At 46.8% G+C, this 19,006-nt stretch overlaps 1 protein-coding gene across 1 annotated transcript in view; it reads left to right on the top strand.

Annotated features, from left to right (window-relative positions):
- cac (calcium voltage-gated channel subunit cacophony) overlaps positions 1-19,006 on the top strand; it is a 618,385-nt gene that overhangs the window by 484,171 nt on the left and 115,208 nt on the right. The window contains exon 4 of the mRNA XM_070530231.1: positions 16,313-16,534. Coding sequence (XP_070386332.1) covers positions 16,313-16,534 — 222 coding nt within the window. The remainder of the gene's footprint in view (positions 1-16,312; positions 16,535-19,006) is intronic.

Raw genomic sequence — 19,006 nt, 5'->3', positions numbered from 1 at the left:
AGTCAGTATATGCTAGGAACTTTAGCGAGGTCCTCCACGTGCTCTTTATGCAGCGAGCTTACCGACATAGTTACTTAAACTTCATTGTTGCTAGCTGTTGGTTGCTAAGAACCCAGGAGCATGCTTTACAGCGGGTTACTAATCCTCTATTAGTAAATGCTTCGTCACTTATTTCTGGTTAACATCCCTGCCTTCTCTTGATTTCCTCCTCCTTTAGCATGTACTACGTCTACATAACCGGCTGTAAAATAATCTCACGTTGCTATTTTTTCTTTCGCATTAACGTCGTCCCAGGTACACGCTGTTATCACGCATATGTTTTGTCGTATACTGCACGGGTGCCAGATTGTTCTTTCATGGCGAAGCATCTAAGAGATTCTTAAAAGAAAATGAACATTTATGCAGGCCAATGCATGTAGACCCTCCGATGACGCTCATCAATCAGACGTGGCTATGCGCCGCCCCATCATGTGCGTCAACGGGATCTCCTCTAGATGTCTGATGCTTCGCCGTGTGATGTTGGCCAAGTCACCAATTGTGCAGAGCTATTTGCGCAAGACTCCGTGCGACGTCGTGCGTGTCGTTGAGCAGACATGACATCTGGCGTTAATTACAACCCGTGCGTTGAGCCTTGGGGGACATAACTATACGCCATGCACTGATTTGCCCACTGTCATGGCAGGCATCACGCGTCCTGCACGAGTGAGAAGCATGTTAAGACAGTGTTAGGACTTACAACCGTTGATTAGGGCCTATTCGATGCAGCAATAACATCCTGCTTCATTCGTCAACTGACATGTCTTCAGACGACTCCCTGCGCAGCTCGCGAAGTTCGTATTTCGCGTCGAATGGGACTTTACTCTTTGCTTTTGAAGAATCCTGTAGAAAACAACAGTAGATTTTCCTCATAGCTCAACGAGAAATGAATCTGCAAGCCGCGAGAGATTAGAAAATAGTGGTTCAAAATACACCGAAATAGCAATCACGGGGAGTGCGATCACAATTATACGAGGTACTTTGCTTATATTTGAAAAACAAAATTCTATCGATGGAATCGGTATTGATGCTGTGAACAGAATACACTGGCGTCCAAACATAATTTTAGTGCAGCGTTCTATTTATTTATTTATTTATTTATTTATTTATTTATTTATTTATTTATTTATTTATTTATTTATTGATTCACATACCTTAGAGATCGCTTACGCGATCGTCTGTGAGGCACCGAGCTGGTCCATACTCGTATAGTAAGGTGGACATCACTTGCAGGGCAAGTTACAACAAGACGAATAACTAGAAAGATTGCATTGTTTAACTCACCCACCGAGCGTTGCTTCAGTAGCAGTGGTTTTCTGTTGCTTGGCATGAAACCATATCGCTCTGATGAAGTCGCTCTGATCAGCACTCGGTGCACTCTGGCCCCATCGCTGATGGCTTTCAAGATATAGGGTCTGCACGGCCGCGCTTGGCCGCACCTTACGCAGCCACCGCCAGAGTAGAACGCCCCCCCCCCCTCTTTCCCCCTTCCCGGCGCCTCGTGAACGATGAAAGACGGCGCGCTTACTCCCCGCCTTCCTCTCTTGCGCGCGCGAGATCAAAACACCATCGTCGGCTCACCAGGCGCTGTGCCATGCTCTCTAAAGAGTTGCAGAAAATCGCGCCTCTTCCTCTTCACGGTCACTTACACGCTCGACTCGCCCTCGCGCGCTTTCACTCGCACGTACAGCGTACGGCTCGCGGCCACAATGTTATCGCATTTGGACTTTATACGTAACATCACGGCGACGGCGACGGCGGGAATGCGTCCGGAGTTTCGATATATTCGCTATCGCAATAAAAGAACATGGAGCGCCGTTAACAACGTCAGACAGACAGACAGACATCATTACATTCATTTCAAGAGGATTTGAATTGGTTGCTGTTAATTGACCTTGTCGCTGTATTCTCTTGTTGAATATCTATGTGCAATTTTGTTTTCTTTGTGTCTGTAATTCTGTATCTCACACAATGTTTCCCACCTGCTATGATCTTGTGTACAAGATCGCAGTATTCATAAATAAAAAAAACGTTTGGTTTTGAATGATTCATTGACTGAGTGATAAATTACGCAATCATTCTTTCATTCATTAATTCATATCTCAACGCTTCACTGCCACACTATAATAGAAACGGCAGTGAATAGCTTCAGAATAACTTTAGAATAACTATCAATACACAAGCGTTCTACAAGCGCTAATATGGGCGAGGTACATGGGCTGTGCTTGAAACGGTGTTGCTGTGTGCAGACATGCGTGCGTGCGTGCGTGCATGCGTGCATGCGTGCGTGCGTGCGTGCGTGCGTGCGTGCGTAACTCGGTCAAAAGCGGTTGTTAAAGCTGGCTTCTTCGCAACAAGAATATTGGTGAAGAGGAGCTCTATTCCCTCATCAGTTATTCCTTTCGTTTCACAAGAGGACAACTTTAGATTAAATCTGTTTATGCTTCCGCGTGCTCGTGCAATTGCGAATGCCCTCCCCCCTATCCACCCCTAATCATCCTTAATTCTCGACCACACCTATCAGCTAACACCCATTATTGCCTTAGTATGATTAGGCCAATTCGTCCGTATGTTCCGGGACCGCTGAATGAAAGTGATACGCGAACTGTGTTTAGCCTGCGACATTTTCATTCTAGTGGCAGCAAGTCAAATATGATGGAGTGGATACGGCATTTGGATTTTTATCATACAAGACAGCGCGAACGCTAAGCCCTTGCCCTTCGCTTTACAAAAAAAGTGGAACATTATAAGGGGAGGTTTAAGCTCTGGGATGCCATAAGCTAAAACCTACCATCGCTTTGCTGCAAGGATACAAACAATAAGAAATGGCTAAGTGGGCTTTATTTAATGGCGCACGTGACAATTATAAAACCCGGCTTGGTGTCCTGATTGACAACGAGTTCTTTTTCTTTTACTGAGAAGGTAGTAAAAAAAAAAACTATGAGCTGTCTTAAATGTCAGTCCACCATAAGTCGCCGTCGTTGCCATCACTGTCGTGCCACCGTCATCGTTGTCATTGCGTCGTTGTGGTCTTTGTTGCGTACAGTTGGGCAGAGGCAGGAAAAAGGGAGAGAGGGATGAGAGGTGCAGGTGGTGATATTACAATGAGTGTCAGTGATGCATCCAACGCGTGCCATCATAGACTCAATGCGCCGGCTCGACGCACTTTATACCGAGCGAAGTATAGGCAGACCTTGCGCTTGCAAATTATGCAACTTACGTAACTACATGCGCGTACAAATGCGAGAGTTGTGCAAGTTGTAAAGGTAATGTGTTTCCGTGTACCGCGTTCCGCGTGCCTGGTTGCTGTACCTGTTCTGTACAGAGTACACTACAGCCAGATTTCCTTGCGTTTCAGTAAACCCCTTCTATCAGACATTCCCTCAATTTTCAGATTCTGTAAAAAGTTGTCATATTTCCATGGAAGCGCTCACATTGTCCTCGACTGCGTTGCGCATTGACAGGAGCGTCGTTTGTTCACATGTTGACTAATGTCGGATAAAATAAAACTTTGCATAAAGCAAGTAAACTTGCACATCATGACTTTGAGCTTCAGCGTGTACTTCAGTGCGGAAGCACGCGTCCTGGGAAGGAATATGCACTGCCAAACTAACAGTGCATCAAGTTTTGTACGGTCGCAAAGTATCCTGAGCTCCTGGAGAGTGTATATGTGCAGTCAAGTATTAATAACCAAAAACGCAATAAAGAAGAAAAGAAAAGAAAGAAAGGGCAATCAAATTCAAAGGAAGAACGGTGGAAAAGTTGCTGCGTTCCATAATTTCCACAAGTTCCCGCGAACTTGATGAGCCCGGCAATGGCGACAGAACGGGGCACTTAAATTCTTGGACGTTGGTTTCGTAATTTCCGCTTTGTAGTGATCGCTGCGGGTCAAAATGCCGCCTTCCTGGACTCGTCGAGTGCCGGCACGTACGGGCTTCCTGGCGCGCTCTTAGTGAAGCTTGGGCGCGCATTTGCATTTAATGTTAATGTCGCCAAGAGGGAGACCACGAAGCCTCGCTGCCGTCCGGTGCCGACGTCATCTTCGTCCTAACGCTTGAAGCGTTAATAAACGAACATAGTTCGTTCCGTGTGTCCGCAGCTGATCGAGTCAAGGCTGTCTTGTGCCTGGTTACAGCAGCAAAGATTCACTGCTAAAATCTGTATAGTGCAACGACTACGGAACGGGAAAGATCAGACCGTTGCGCCCTTGGAAATTGTGCATAAGCCAGCGCACAAAGAAACTATTTTTCGCTACCATATGCTGCAGAGGTGGTGGTGGTGGTAAACATTTATTGCTTGAGCCTTTTTACAAGATTACTTGTGAGGGGGCTCAGGAGCGCGTAGGGTGTACGGGAGTTTGTGGCCCTCGGCGACCCTCAGAGCCCAGTCCACCAGCCGTATTTGGTCGGCTGGGTTGGAGCTAGACACCGCGGTCTCCCATCCCTCGACGTCGGTGAGTTGCCACTCAGAGGGTGGCTGGAGCTCAGGGCATAAGAACATAATGTGATTGAAGTTAGCTCTAGGTGCGCCGCAGAGCGTACATTCCGGTTGATATAGGCCTGGGTGAACCAGGGCGAGAAAAGCTGGAGAAAGAAAAGTTTGTGCCTGAAGTTGGCGCCAGGTACTTTGTTGCAATTTTGTTAAGGATTTATCTGGGGGAGGGTATCTCAACCGCATTTCGCGGTAGTGGAGGGTGATCTCGTGATATTCGACCAATCTGTCTCTGGCGTTATCCAGGTCATCGGACGGCGTGGCTCGGTTGACGGCTACTCGAGCGATAGAATGGGCCATCTCATTTCCTGGATGGCCTGCGTGCGCGGGCACCCAGATGAGCTTAATTGGTCTGAGGGGGGTCTGATGATTGAGAATTTTCAGCGCCGATGCAGAGAGTACGAATGTGTACAGTCGGGATCATCGTGGCGTGCAACGCAATAACTAAATTATTGAGCCACACTTTGTGCAGAATACTTCCAAGCCACAGTGAAATGCGATCTATCTAAGTGAAAAACGGGGAAGTGAAATCTATCTATCTATCTATCGATCAATCTATCTAAGTGAAATGGGGGAAGAGGTTCAGGCCTTTTTCATTCAGTTAGTCGTCGACATGAAGAGGCATTATGTTGCTTTTAAAATATGACGTTTGATGCGGGTGGTGCCGTGTCTTTGCACGCCGTGTTCAACGCGGCTGTATGCAATTACCGCCTGAGATGGTCTCGATGGCACCGGACCTTCAGCGTACTTCTGGAGATGCCATCTTATAACTACTTTCGCAAACCTATCTCAAGTAATTTTAAAGAGAAACCTTTGGTCGTGCTTAGCAGTCAATTTTCTGCCAGTTTATTATTCTTGCGTGGTACGCAGCAGTGTGTTTTTGACGTACGCCTGAATCGTCAAGAATTTATTGTGGGCGCTGGGTTGCCCGTAACGTTGTCAACTGCTCGCACCTTCTAGCCGCTGTATGCATAAAAATAAAAAAAAATAAACGCATCTTGTGATTTTGATTGCATGTTACGAAAAGCATTTGTTATTGTTATTGGAGCTGCGCCTAATGCACATAACGCAGTATGCGATCAAATGAGTTGGCGATGAACACGCAAGTTCGGATGTTTCTACACAACGCAAACTACAGACAACTAGACAACAAAATAACTCATGGCTCGGAAGTAACATCGCAGAGTTACAACGCAGGTGAGCTGCTCTCGTTCAAGTCGTAACTTAGTGATGTTACTCCAAAGCTGTGAATCAGTACCAGCTAACAAAACAGCAACGTATATGAGACTACTGTTCCGCTACTGGATGCATTGCAGTTCGGTCTTATTGAAATCAAGTTGCTCAAAATGCGTTGCAGCTTTTGCGGCTGTCGGACTGATGATAGCTAAACACGTTGGTGGCGGTGACCACAAAGTCTCGTCGTGTTGCCAACTCTGAAACGAAACTGAAGGTTGGACTGGACCTCTCGAGGGGACTAGACTACTAGGCCAGCGCGAAACCCAGTGTTCGGTACTGCACTCATGAACGCCAGCGTGGGAGACTCGACCAACCGAGGTCATAAAGTCGTTTGAGGTCACCAGGTCATTACCGGCAACGGCCAAGAACACACCCAGGCGTGTTTAGAAGCCGTTATCGGGGACTGTAGTACGACCAGAAAACTATATTAGTCCAGTGCAGATCACCTGGTCACTGGACACCTGGTAGACTGAACAATGTCGGGCTAGGCTTGGACCGGATGTCCGGCCTGGTGCCAGCTGCCCTCCTGCCGCAGCGCTTCGCTCGAAAATCGTCTTGAGCACACGCAGCGTTTGCTCTTGTACATCTTTCTTTTTTTCTTTTTTTTCAATCCGACTGGGTGTACGGCCGTTGTGCCAGCCCAAATTAACTTTAGTATGTAGCTGCAACACGTGTCTCCACTATAATAGCATGTGGTTTTCTGACTTGAACGTGATTGATTGATTGATTGATTGATTGATTGATTGATTGATTGATTGATTGATTGATTGATTGATTGATTGATTGATTGATTGATTGATTTGCTCATGTCACTGATTTTGACAGCGTGATACAGGAACAGTCAGGCGAGAAAATTTGCGTGTGATGCTTGCGTCGCACTTCGAAAGCTGTTATTCTATGTGTGCGCAGCTCTTTCAAGCGACGATCACAAGGATTGCACATCCAGCGTTCAGCAAGCTTGGCGTCGTCCAGCGTCGGCACATCTATTTCACACCGCGCAATAACGACTTTATAATGGTTGAAAGATGCGCCATAATGTAACCACTTTATTCCATAACCATACTCTTCTCGGAACTACAACAAAATCACCAATAAGTGTAAACTGAACGCGGCCATGCAGGATGACACCTTGCCAAAATTATATCGGAAGCGCGTTCCATGTCGCTGACATTCAATATGGCGTGTCAAAGTTGGCATCTCCTCAATAATAGCATTTGAGCGGAGAAACCCGCTTTACAGAAGCACTAAAACGAAATTCTGAGCTTCGATTGCGGTTGTATTCTTTGAAAACACTATTTTCACTCCTTCGAGGGAACCAAACGTTCATTACTCGCGCATAGGATAAAGGTTAACGTGCCCTTCTGAAGTTTCTCTTACAGACCACGCAGAGTGTACGTCAATGAGACGTCATGCGTTTCAAAGTATTTTCTCGTATTAGGGCCCTTTTTCGCGCAGGTAAAGCTCGCAAAACTTTTTACGTTGAGTATTTCTTTCATTTAGAATGCAGTACATCCCTTCGTCGATAAAGAGTTGACCAGATAAGAAAAGACGCTGTCGAAATTCGTGGTGTCGCGGGAAGCTGGTGCGGGAAATTCTAGAGGGCTTCGATTTTGCGTATTTCCTGGCTTAACAAGCCTCTGGCCCCAGTAGAGGGTGACCTTTCCGGCACACTAAACGCGTAATCCGTCAGTATTCTGTGTGTTTTGTAATCAACTGGTTAATGCTGCATAGCTGACTAACATTTTAATGCGTAAACTTAATGCCACCATGTCAATATGACGTTTACAGAGCATTATTTAAAACACAAGTTTGAGTTGTTGGCGGTGCGCATTCTGTAGCGTAGCTTTTGTTATGATTTTTCTTAGCTCTGAAAGAGATTGAGTGCTATATATATATATATATATATATATATATATATATATATATATATATATATATATATATATATATATATATATATATATATATATATATATATATATATATATATATATATATAAAGCCAACGTGGGATAGCGTTTGGAACACACTGCGAACGAACTAGACGGGCTCTATGTTTAACGTGGTGCAGGCATCGTTTTTACGAGGCATTTTTCTTGGTGTGTCCGATAAATTTCGGCTAACGGTTAGCCTCACGTCTATCCTGAGCGTGGCAGAGTTAGTTATAGCAGTAAGCAATAGCTGAGACGGAAGTCATCGCCGATTTGTCTCGTTAGGTCAACCAAAACAGCGCCAAGAATGTCGCATTTACGAGCGAGACTGACCATTACTTCCTTTCCCTAACACGGAAGAACTGCGAATCCTAAATATCAACGCGCGCAGTGTTCAGAACGAAAGTGATTAGCTTGGGGCGATTATTCATGGTCGCAACCCGCATATCGTCGGAACAACCGAATCGTGGCTACATGATGGCACTGATGATACGGACGTCGTTCCAACTACTTACCGCGCTTTCGGCCGTGACAGGTCTCATCGCAGCCTACTTCGCGGCCGCTTGTGTCGCTTTGTTTGTGCTTTTGTTTACAAACGCATTGTGGTGCGATTTGCCTTTGCATTTTACGTTTGTATGATCGTGGATGGGGACTGTGTTCTGGGGATTTCTGACCCTGCTACGTCGTTTCTTTCCATTTTCCTACTAAGTTTTTATATATAGTGTTATTTCTGCTACGAGAAAAGGAGTAGCCATCACCATTATCGCGTCACTACATCTCATTCTTTTATTTTCATTTCAATAAAAAGAAAGCATTCCAGCAGTGCTCCTGCGTCAGGCTTTTAATCTTGACATTATCTCTTCAATAATTTAATGCCAGAATACATATTTGTTACTGTTTGCTATTAAAATGTGCGCTTAACTCTCGCCGCAATTTGTTTATGACCTGCATAAATATATGGCGTCTTTTACGCGTGCAGATTTTTTTTTCTAGTCAGTAATATAAGTCTGCCCTAAAGTGTTTGTGTATGTGGTTCCTCTAGTCCTGATTTGAATTCACACGCTGTTATATGCGTTAAATTATCTTGAAAAAAACTTATAGCAAGTGGCAATTCAACTGACGCGATTTTATGCTGCTTCCAGCCACAGTACTTGACCTCATCGCTTCTCGGCCTTTTGGCTAAGATCAAAGTGTGTTGACCTCGTCTTCGTAAGCCGGTCTCTCTTGAGCACTTCTCTCTTTCCGTTGAACAAGTCATTTCTGACCGTGGAACTGGGGAAGTATTCTGTAAGAGCTCGCCTAGTGGACATGTACATTTCGTCTGCTGCTGAAATGCTGATTGGCTATGGCGCCTGGCGCCCGTCGATGCGCCGCCCAGCGCAGCCAATCAGAACTTTAACAGCAAACGAAATGGACATGTCCTCAAGGTAGATTCTTCCAGAATACCTCTCCTGGTGCCCTTTTCTTGCTCCCTTGAAACATGCTAATCTATTAAAACGCAAAGTTGTGACTGTGCACCATTTCTCTCGCGCCAGGGATCAGAGTGTGCTAGACAATCTCGACTTACGTCTTAGTGACTTTGAAGGACGTGACACAGTGGAACTCTGAGATGAGTTCTAAAATATTAGCAGACATTGCATTAACAACTTCATTCCAAACAATACAACAACAACAAAAAAACATAAGGCCTGCAGTCTTTAAAACAATTACGCGGGTTGGATTAGTTCGTTTGTGTGGCGATTGAGAACAGCAGTGGCGTGGCGCGAAAGTGGGAGCCAGCGTCGGATTTTGTCAATACCGCTGGATTTCTCTTGAAAGAATAATAAAGAAAGCTACGCAATAGATACCACACCGCAAACAGTTGAAACGTACTTCTTAAGATGTGTCCAAAAACCTTACAATTATATTTTAAAAGTACGTCTTGTTGGGCGAGTTGGTCACAATTCATCTTGGGTACTAGGCGCGAACACACACAAGAAACAAGGAAGGAGACGGGACAGAGCGCTCTGTCCCGTCTCCTTCCTTGTTTCTTGTGTGTGTTCGCGCCTAGTACCCAAGATTACAATGATATACTGGTCTAAAATCTAAACATTAAAATGTTAGCTAATTCCTACTAGTTTGCCATTAGCAGAATAAGAAACACTGGATGCTTCTTCACGTGGCTGTTGATAACGCACACTTAGTTTCATCCGCATATAAGGCTTCGCTAAATGAATGTATTCTGGGGTTTTACGTGCCACAACAATGATTTGGTTATGAGGCACGCCATAGTGGGGAACTCCGGATTAATTTTGACCACTAGGATATCTTTAATATGTTCCCAATGCACGAGACACGAGCGTTTTTGCATTTCGCCCCCCATCGAAATGCAGCCGCCGCGGCCGAGATTTGATCACGCTACCTCGTGCTTAGCAGCGCAACACCATAGCCACTAAACCACTGCAGCGGTAGTTCGCTTCTTTATAGAATTGGCGTGTGTTAGTTGGGACACCCTCTTGAAGAGATAGAGTCCGTATTTGTGTGTGTGTGTGTGTGTGTGCGTGCGTGTGTGCGTGCGTGCGTGCGTGTGTGTGTGTGTGCGCGTGCGTGCGCGCGTGCGTGCGTGCGTGTGTGCGTGTGTGTGTGTGTGTGTGTGTGTGTTTGTGCGTGTGTGTTTGTGCGTGTGTGTGTGTGCGTGTGTGTGTGTGTGTGCGTGTGCGTGCGCGCGCGCGCGCGCACGCACACACACCCACACACACACACACACACACACTTCATTTCATTTTTCACACACTTCATTTTTCATTGGCGCGCGCACGCGCCAATGAAAAGATTGGCTTTTGCGTGTGGAACAGTGTGCCAGATGGCGAGATTCACGTTTGAGACACCGCTACCCACCGCGGTAGTTTAGTGGCTATTCGGCGTTGCACTGCTGAGCTCTAAGTCATGGGTTCAATCCATGCCACGGCGGCCGCATTTAGACGGAGAGAGAGAGAGAGAGGGCTCTTTATTAGAAGAACAGAGAATTTTGCCGGCGCGTATATAACCGCTGGCATGCTACTCTGTATAGGGATGGGGAATGGGATTAAAAGATTCCAGAAAAGAGTGGGAGAAAAAAAAGGATAAAAATAAATATGAAATGTCCTAGTGGACCTGATACTAATTTTTACACGTGACATGGCGGGTAAATTTAGGCTTTTGTATAGGAAGGATGCAATTTTTAAAGCTTTCCTATTTGACCAATTACTGTCAGGTATTTGAACAATGAATCCAAAACCCGTCGCTGTTTTGAAGGGCCGGACATTGGACCTAAGATGCTCGGTGACGTTAACGGTTCGTGGCGAATCATGTCCATTTGGTGCTCAAAAAATTGTCTCTCGTCGCGGTACGCGGGGCATTCTAGTAATATGTGCTCAATTGTCTCTAACTTGCGACAGTTATCACAGTATGGGTTAGTTGTAAGTCCTATGCGGTACAGATAATTGTTCGTATATGCCACGTTCAGTCGAAGACGATGGTACAATGTCTCTAAGTGTCGAGGAAGTGGTCGTGGAATTTTCGGTCTCATCTCTGGGTCATTTAGACGGGACGAAATGCAGCTCCGCTCTTGTAATTACATATAAGGGGCACGTTAAGGAACCTCATGTTGTCAAAATTAATTCCGAGTCCCCCAACTACGGGGTTCCTCATTATCAGATCGTGCTTTCGGCGCTAAAGATCCTAGAATTGAATTTAACCATCGTTTTCACTGGCGTGTGGACGCGCTGTCACGTGGTATTTTTGTCACGGCTGACTTCATCCAAGTTCTGCGTGTGAGGGACCCTGTGAAACCTTCATAGGTTGATCGGTTTGTAAATATTTTTGGGGAGAAGTCCATTGGTTTAGCAGTTCCCTCTTGTGCGCCCTTGTTTTCATTTCTAAGGAAATCTAACTTTCTTTTTGTAAGAACGCGCATCTCCGCCTTAGCTACGGCGCCAAATCCATTTCGTTTGTGGGCGACTTTCGGGAAATGAGTGGGAAGGAAGTAGGAAGGAGAGCAGAACGAGGCATGAAGCGAGCTTTAGGCGCATCCAGCTGCCCTTGGGGAAAGTTAAGGCACCTTCTCTTTTTTTTTATGGCCGCCCTCTGTATGCGCACGTACGTTTATTTGGTCGACCTCATGGAAACTGTGTCGCATCTGTCACTGCTGGAGCCTCTCTGCGGGAACTGCGCGTGGAGCGCATATAGAATTCTCTCTGTGAGGAGGGCTCTCTTCAAGTGTGGTCCTGCATAATGAACGCCGCCTCGCGCGAGCCAGTTCTCGCCTCGTTTAGAATGCTGCGAAGCCGCAGTCGGGGCGCTAGCCGCTCGCGTCCTGGAATGGCCGCATTGTGCTCGGAGCATTCTTTGTGCTCTTTCAGTCCGCGTCGGCACTTTTGACGGTGGGCAGGCGTGAAGAAGAGGGGCCGTTATCGCAGCAGTGGGATGCAGTAGGTCCTAGGAAACAACCGCCAGCTCCGGGAACCCAATGATAGGAGGAAAACAAAACGCGGCCGGCCACTGTGTTATCAAACTCGCTCACGGTGTCCATTGTCTCCGTCGGACCGGGAACGTATGCGCTCAGTTTCTCTGCCCGACCTTCGCACGAAGCGCGCAGATGGGAGAAAAGAATTACGGAGCCGCGGTCCGGAATTCTTACACGTGCTAAATGATCTTTGCTTTAACTCCTTCTAGCAGAGGATGCTCTTTGTCACGCCGCCCACTACTGCTCCACAGTGTACGCGCTTTGTTAGTGCTCGTCTCTCTTTCTCTCTCTCTCTCTATCTCCTCCTTCCACTCTGTTTCTTTTTATCCCCCTTAACCCTTCCCCCCGTGCAGGGTAGCCAACCGGAACTACCGTTGGTTAACCTCCCTGCCTTCCTCTGTATTAACTCTCTCTCTCTCTTGTGTGTTAGTTTGCTGCGAAAGGCAGTTATGAAACGGGAAATGGGTTGATCCTGGTCGTAGGTTCGACGCCTTTCGGCTCATGCGTGGCACGACATGACGCAAACAAAGATGCCCAACCTGGGAACGAACCAACGGCTGTGCATTGTCGAACCCAGCATTTTAACGCCACTGCCACGACCGCTCACAGACGACGGTGATGTTTCGTGGGGTTCATCTCGTGCATAGTACCACAGTGCTCGGATGTTGGGGCCGTTGGTTCTCAAGACACGGCGCTTGTGCCACGCGTGCAGTGCTGAGTGATTTTCCGTCGCTCCACCTGCGTTGCCGTTTCGTTGCAGTCTCCGAGATTCGCTGTTTCGTATAAATAAATAAATAAATAAATAAATAAATAAGTGAGTGAGTGAGTGAGTGAGTGAGTGAGTGAGTGAGTGAGTGAGTGAGTGAGTGAGTGAGTGAGTGAGTGAGTGAGTGAGTGAGTGAGTGAGTGAGTGAGTGAGTGAGTGAGTGAGTGAGTGAGTGAGTGAGTGAGTGAGTGAGTGAGTGAGTGAGTGAGTGAGTGAGTGAGTGAGTGAGTGAGTGAGTGAGTGAGTGAGTGAGTGAGTGAGTGAGTGAGTGAGTGAGTGAGTGAGTGAGTGAGTGAGTGAGTGAGTGAGTGAGTGAGTGAGTGAGTGAGTGAGTGAGTGAGTGAGTGAGTGAGTGAGTGAGTGAGTGAGTGAGTGAGTGAGTGAGTGAGTGAGTGAGTGAGTGAGTGAGTGAGTGAGTGAGTGAGTGAGTGAGTGAGTGAGTGAGTGAGTGAGTGAGTGAGTGAGTGAGTGAGTGAGTGAGTGAGTGAGTGAGTGAGTGAGTGAGTTAGTGAGTGAATAAATAAATAAATAAATAAATAAATAGGACAGGCGAACTCAGTGAATGCTACTTCGCGGAAGGCTCGCTAACTTAGCGGGTCTTGCACGTCTTCCTTGCAAATGAATCGAAATGCGTGCCGCAGCTGTCTGCTGCTGACTTCAAGCGGCGTGCTTCTTCAGATTGCGGGGGAGCCTCTTCTAGCGTTGTCTATGAGTCTGCAGGAATTCCTCCTGTGGCACTAGAGTTATGGCAACGTCTCCGCGGAGTAGTACCAGGATCATCTTTTATAAGTCACGCAGCGGTCTGGAAACATATCTTGAAGAGTATGTAGGTGTAGAGCTGAGGGTGGGGGGGGGGGAGGGGGCAGGCATAATTGTTAGTCAGAGTCAGTGAGGCACGATATTCAGAGTCATTGGAGTCTGGGACATTTCTTTTTCTTATCGGTTATTAATTCAAGCTTTTGCGAATACGATAGCATTCCCATTCATCATATTCTGCTAGACAAGTATTCATTTTTATCGGTACCCTGGACGCTTGCGGTCAGCACGAAGTTGTATAAGTGGTTATGCTGATGCGATGCTAGAAATGACAGAATCATCGCAGAACAATATTGAATTGCGAAGTGCTTACAGGCCCCGTTACACCAGTATTGAAATAACTTCCTCCGTCGGGAGGGAAGAGAAACTAACCGTTCCCCATAACGCTCCTCTTTTACCCTTGCGTAAGCAGTGTTATTTGTACCAGCAGTAATTGTACAGACATTCTGTCCATGCTCTCATTTTAGGTAATTTATGGCGCAACTAGCAAAAGACTCAATTAAAATAAATATATATGATGCGAAACAAAGAAGTAACGCAAAATTGGTTTTGGGAACACTTTGTTGAGCTTACAGGCCAAATGCAAAATTTAACACAAAGCTTTTTGCTTGTAAGAACTCCGTCGCTAAGCACTGTATGGCCGGCCACCTCCTTACATGGTCGATCACTGAGAATGGCAGTCGCCCCTTTGCAATTACTTAAGTAAATAAGTAAATAAATAAAAAAGTATCGGTGTTTGTGCGGGAGGAGGGAGGGGGGAGATATGGCGGTGCGTGCGTACGTGTTTCAGCGAGGCTGTCTTGTAAATTTCAATTAATTTAATCCCTGTGTTTATTTTCGATGAACGTGCATAGACTGCTGCCTAGCCTCATTTTTTGCACCAGTATAGCGTTATTGAGTTCTACGGTCTTCACTAAGTTTCAACGTGGGGCACGAGAACCGCAGCCCAAGAGGCTAGAGATGCTATTACGTCTGCATTGCAATAATCTCTCTATTCTAGTACGCATCTATGCATTAATCTTTCTAATATATCGTCTGTGAATGAAGGGGTTTCGTATAATAGGCTTTTCTGCACAAACTTACTTTTTGAGGAGAAGTCAGCTTTAAAAGAGTTTCGCTCGGCTTGTCACGCGTCATGAAGAAGCATTTTATTCAAATAACAATATGCAGACTATCGCCGGCAACGACTTAAATATTCCTTCGACGCAGTTTTGTCCGATAAAGCTCGTGGTTGTATTTCAATCACTTTATATGCCTGCAGAACGAATGGGATGCATTGTGTTCGACCAAACTGCTGCACTCCCGGCCACGGCGGCCGCATTTCGATGGGGGCGAAATGCGAAAACACCCGTGTGCTTAGATTTAGGTGCACCTTAAAGAACCCCAGGTGGTCAAAATTTCCGGAGTCCTCCACTACGGCGTGCCTCATAATCAGAAAGTGGTTTTGGCACGTAAAACCCCAAATCTTATTATTAAACTGCTGCACTGCTTATGCATGTAGCCCGTGCCGGCGCAGCACTTGTGTTTGCGACTGCTGCATTAGTGGCTTGAGCGTCATTTGCAATATGTCAGCTGTTTGCGCACGTTTACTTACATCTGGCTGTTTATTCAAGATTTGTAAGGCATAGTGAGGCGAGTGTGGTAAAGCTGACATTGATGATGGACACGTGATATAAGATTGCACTAGTATAGAAACAAGTATGGCTAATATTTTGCGTTCGCCCCCGTCGTTTCTGTGTCTCGCGTTGTCCACGTTGCTAAGCGCAGTTTTATTTTGAGCTGATATGCACCACTGATCCAATGTAATATTTGCGCACGAATTGTGCTTTAAAAGCCGCGAATGTTGTTGACAGTGTGCACGTGAGAATATGTATGTCTTTGAGCATTTCATGCATTACACAGTTCGTCCATTCTCTTATTTTCCAGCTCAGTCGACGATGGTTCGAAAATAATTTTGTTTCGTTAATTTGACTACTGCTGAATGGAATACTCGTAGTGTTACTGTCCTCATAATGATAAAAAATATGCGCCGGGATAACAAGTAGATTGCGGTTATATTGTTTTGCTATTATATGTGGTTATTATTATCCCTGTTGGCATTGGGCCGGCATTGGGCCAGCAGTGACCATATTGATTGATTGATTGATTGATTGATTGATTGATTGATTGATTGATTGATTGATTGATTGATTGATTGATTGATTGATTTATTGATTGATTGATTGATTGATTGATTGATTGATTGATTGATTGATTGATTGATTGATTGATTGATTGATTGATTGATTGATTGATTGATTGATTGAAGACCGGGGGTCTTCAGTCGTGGCGGGTAATAATGTGGTGCGCGCTACTCCCCGTCTTTGTGCAGCTTCACATTCCTCCTGCGCCTCTCTCTTCCCCCTTCGTTTCGCTCTATATCCCCTTTCTCCCACGAAGGGTAGCCAACCGGAACCATCTGTGATTCTGCTCGCGCTTCTTTTCCTTACCGACCCTCTAACTCCGGAGGCGGTGGCAGCCGTGCTAATGCTGACGATGTGTTTCCTCGCGCAGGCTGTCGGCGCTGTCGGCGGAAAGCGGCGGTGAGCGCGGCCTGTTGAGGGCCCCGGAGACGAGCGGCGCGCTGGGCGGCCATGGGAGCGGCGCCCTGAGAACCGAGCCCGGCATGGCCAGGCGCAAGGCCCTCGACCCGCGGGCCAGGGGGCCTTCTTCGCTCTTCCTCCTCTCCGAGGACAACCTGCTGCGACGATATACCAAATTCTTCATCGAGTGGCCATATCCTTTTTCTGCTCAAGGCGCACTAGGACAGCGGTTTAAGCCATCAGTGATAAAAGTCTCCTCTTTCACACGTTTACGTAACTGCGGGCCCTTAAGTAATGGCGTCAAACTCGAGGCAAGCACAGTTCGGGCTTGCTCTTGCTGCTGTAATCCGGCAAGCTTGTTTGTATGTCTCTGTATGCTATTGTTTTATTTTTTATTTATTGAGTGGCAATGTAAAATGTGTGCTCATTAAGGTAAAGTAAAATGCGCAATTTCGCTGTAGGCCAACAAAAAGAACGAAACAATATGTCGGTAATCATAGCAAAAGACAGCGACATAGTTTGTCGCCTCAATTTTTTTTTCTTAGTTTGCAAGGCCCACACAAGGACTACTCGATATTCAATATGTAGGACAGAATTTGCTCTCGTTATTCGTAGAGAGATATAGTTGTTTCATATCGTTTTCCTTGTCCTTTGCGAAGTTGCATAGAAATGCTAGACTCACATTCAACTGAGGGCTGTCCGTCGGGCTGTCCGTCCGTTGTTCAGGTAGATCATGCTTCTGAGTCGGTCGGGAAGGCTATTGAAGAGTATTTTTTTTCTTCTCTAACCGAGACACTAAGTGTGCATTCATTCACTAAAGCATCTGTAGGAAAAATGTTTCGTGTGTTTAAAGGCTACTCATCTCGAGGCCTCGAACGTGCATTTTGCCGACAAGTAGCGCAGCGGACGGCATAGCTTCCCGAGCGCGCTTTTACACATTTATACCCAATGCGCGGAGCCTAGGCGTACGTTAGTAACACAGAATTGATTTATAAGTGGATGCTCGTCATAGCGCAGTGCAAAGCCGCAACGCTGACTGTTTGATCAATTTCCAAAGCGACAGAAAGGAAAGCAAAACTACACGTGCTCTCGGGAAACGGCTTGGCTGCAGAGCCCCGGGATCTCGAGTTGAAGTAGCAGAAGAAAGCCTGTGATGAAACGGTCTCTGAGAAATTGTCGCCCACAGAGACGAGGCAAAGGCACCGCGTGAATCGTACTAGCGCCTAATCTCTTAAGCATCTCCCCTAATACCGGAAATACTGTTGGAATGGAAACGTAGCGGACCAAGTTTTCAGCGCTAATATTTTTGGGACGCTCGGTGAGGTGACTCCTGCGCTACTTGAGCAACACCGACGAAGGTGAGCTAGGCGCCGCAATGCAACCAGAGGAGCCAGGGTCGCGGTGCAGACCCCACTGACGTGGGTCCGCGCCCGCACGTCCCAAGAAGCGGCCCCGCTGGGCTGCTGCCAGAAACAACCCCTGCCGCGCCATCGATCGCTTCTGGTGGACGCTGCATGGCGCCATCTTCCGGCAGGGCGCCTACTATATGCAGCACTGGGGAACGCCTCGCGAAAGGCCCCGACAAACACTGGAACCCTGGATCACAAAAGGAAGTTGGCCGCCGCTCAGAGCTCAGTTTTTTTTTTTTTTTTCCAGTGCCGCTTTCCCGTCCACTCACGCGGCGAGGGGCCGCCGCGCTCCTTCATTCGGCGCTGGCCTTGAGTTTACGCACGGCTAACACCTTCAATGAACCGACCGCTCGCTTCGTGTTAGACACAGCGCGTCTCTAGCGTTGGCCGGTATGGTGCAGCCAAAGCCCAGACGATACTTCCGTCGCGCGCTCCCACGCGCTGCCTCAGACGGAGCAGCTGCTCCCTACCCATACTCTTCTTTGGCAGCAGTCCAGCTTTCGTACTCAAAGTGGCGTATTCTCGCAGTGGCATTTTCCTCTTGATTTTCGTCTCACTCGCGGCACCGCGAGCAGTTTTCCTCCTTTTTTTTTTCTGTGCGCAAAAGTGACGTCAGTGCAGCGTCCGCGTGTCCAGGGCGACGTTGGCCCATCTGGCGCTGCATCGAAGGCGGTTGCGCACACTGCAGCGACGAGTAACGCATGCTCCGTGCATCTCTCCACCAACCATGCACGCACACCTTCCACTGCAGAGTAGCGCAACTGATCGACCTAGAGGCGTTGAAGGAACAGTTCTGTGTACAGGGCGGTAAGATCCGATACATCCACCAAGGCGTGACAAGTTTATTTTGGACATTGAGTCTGATAAATTGAAATTTATGTTTACTGTTGCGTGCCGTACCTAAATGAAATAACGTCGGAATCTACTAGCGTTCTGCATTGCAGCATGCTGGATGGGCCATTTTTTTCATTTTGTAGACCAATAAAAGACAACATCGCTGAGAAGCTATATGCGCACTTTGACATACGAAACCAGCGTTGTTAGTCGCAATTAGCGTCTTTCTGCATTTTTCAATGCGCACTCTAAGGGCGCCTTTCGGCGCTTAGCAATGTCATAGACGGTATACAACGAGCAAAGACTCCTTTACCCACTGATTACCTCTCAAGTGGTCTAACTTATTCCGAAATGCGGCTCTTGCATGTTTACGGATTAGAAAATTATCGAAGCGCTGAGCGTGCACATGGGCGAAATGAATG

This window comes from Dermacentor albipictus, chromosome 1 (genome assembly GCF_038994185.2).
Source record: "Dermacentor albipictus isolate Rhodes 1998 colony chromosome 1, USDA_Dalb.pri_finalv2, whole genome shotgun sequence".
NCBI lineage: Eukaryota > Metazoa > Arthropoda > Arachnida > Ixodida > Ixodidae > Dermacentor > Dermacentor albipictus.
The sequence above is the reverse complement of the archived record's forward strand: the minus strand, read 5'-3'. Positions and strand labels throughout refer to the sequence as shown.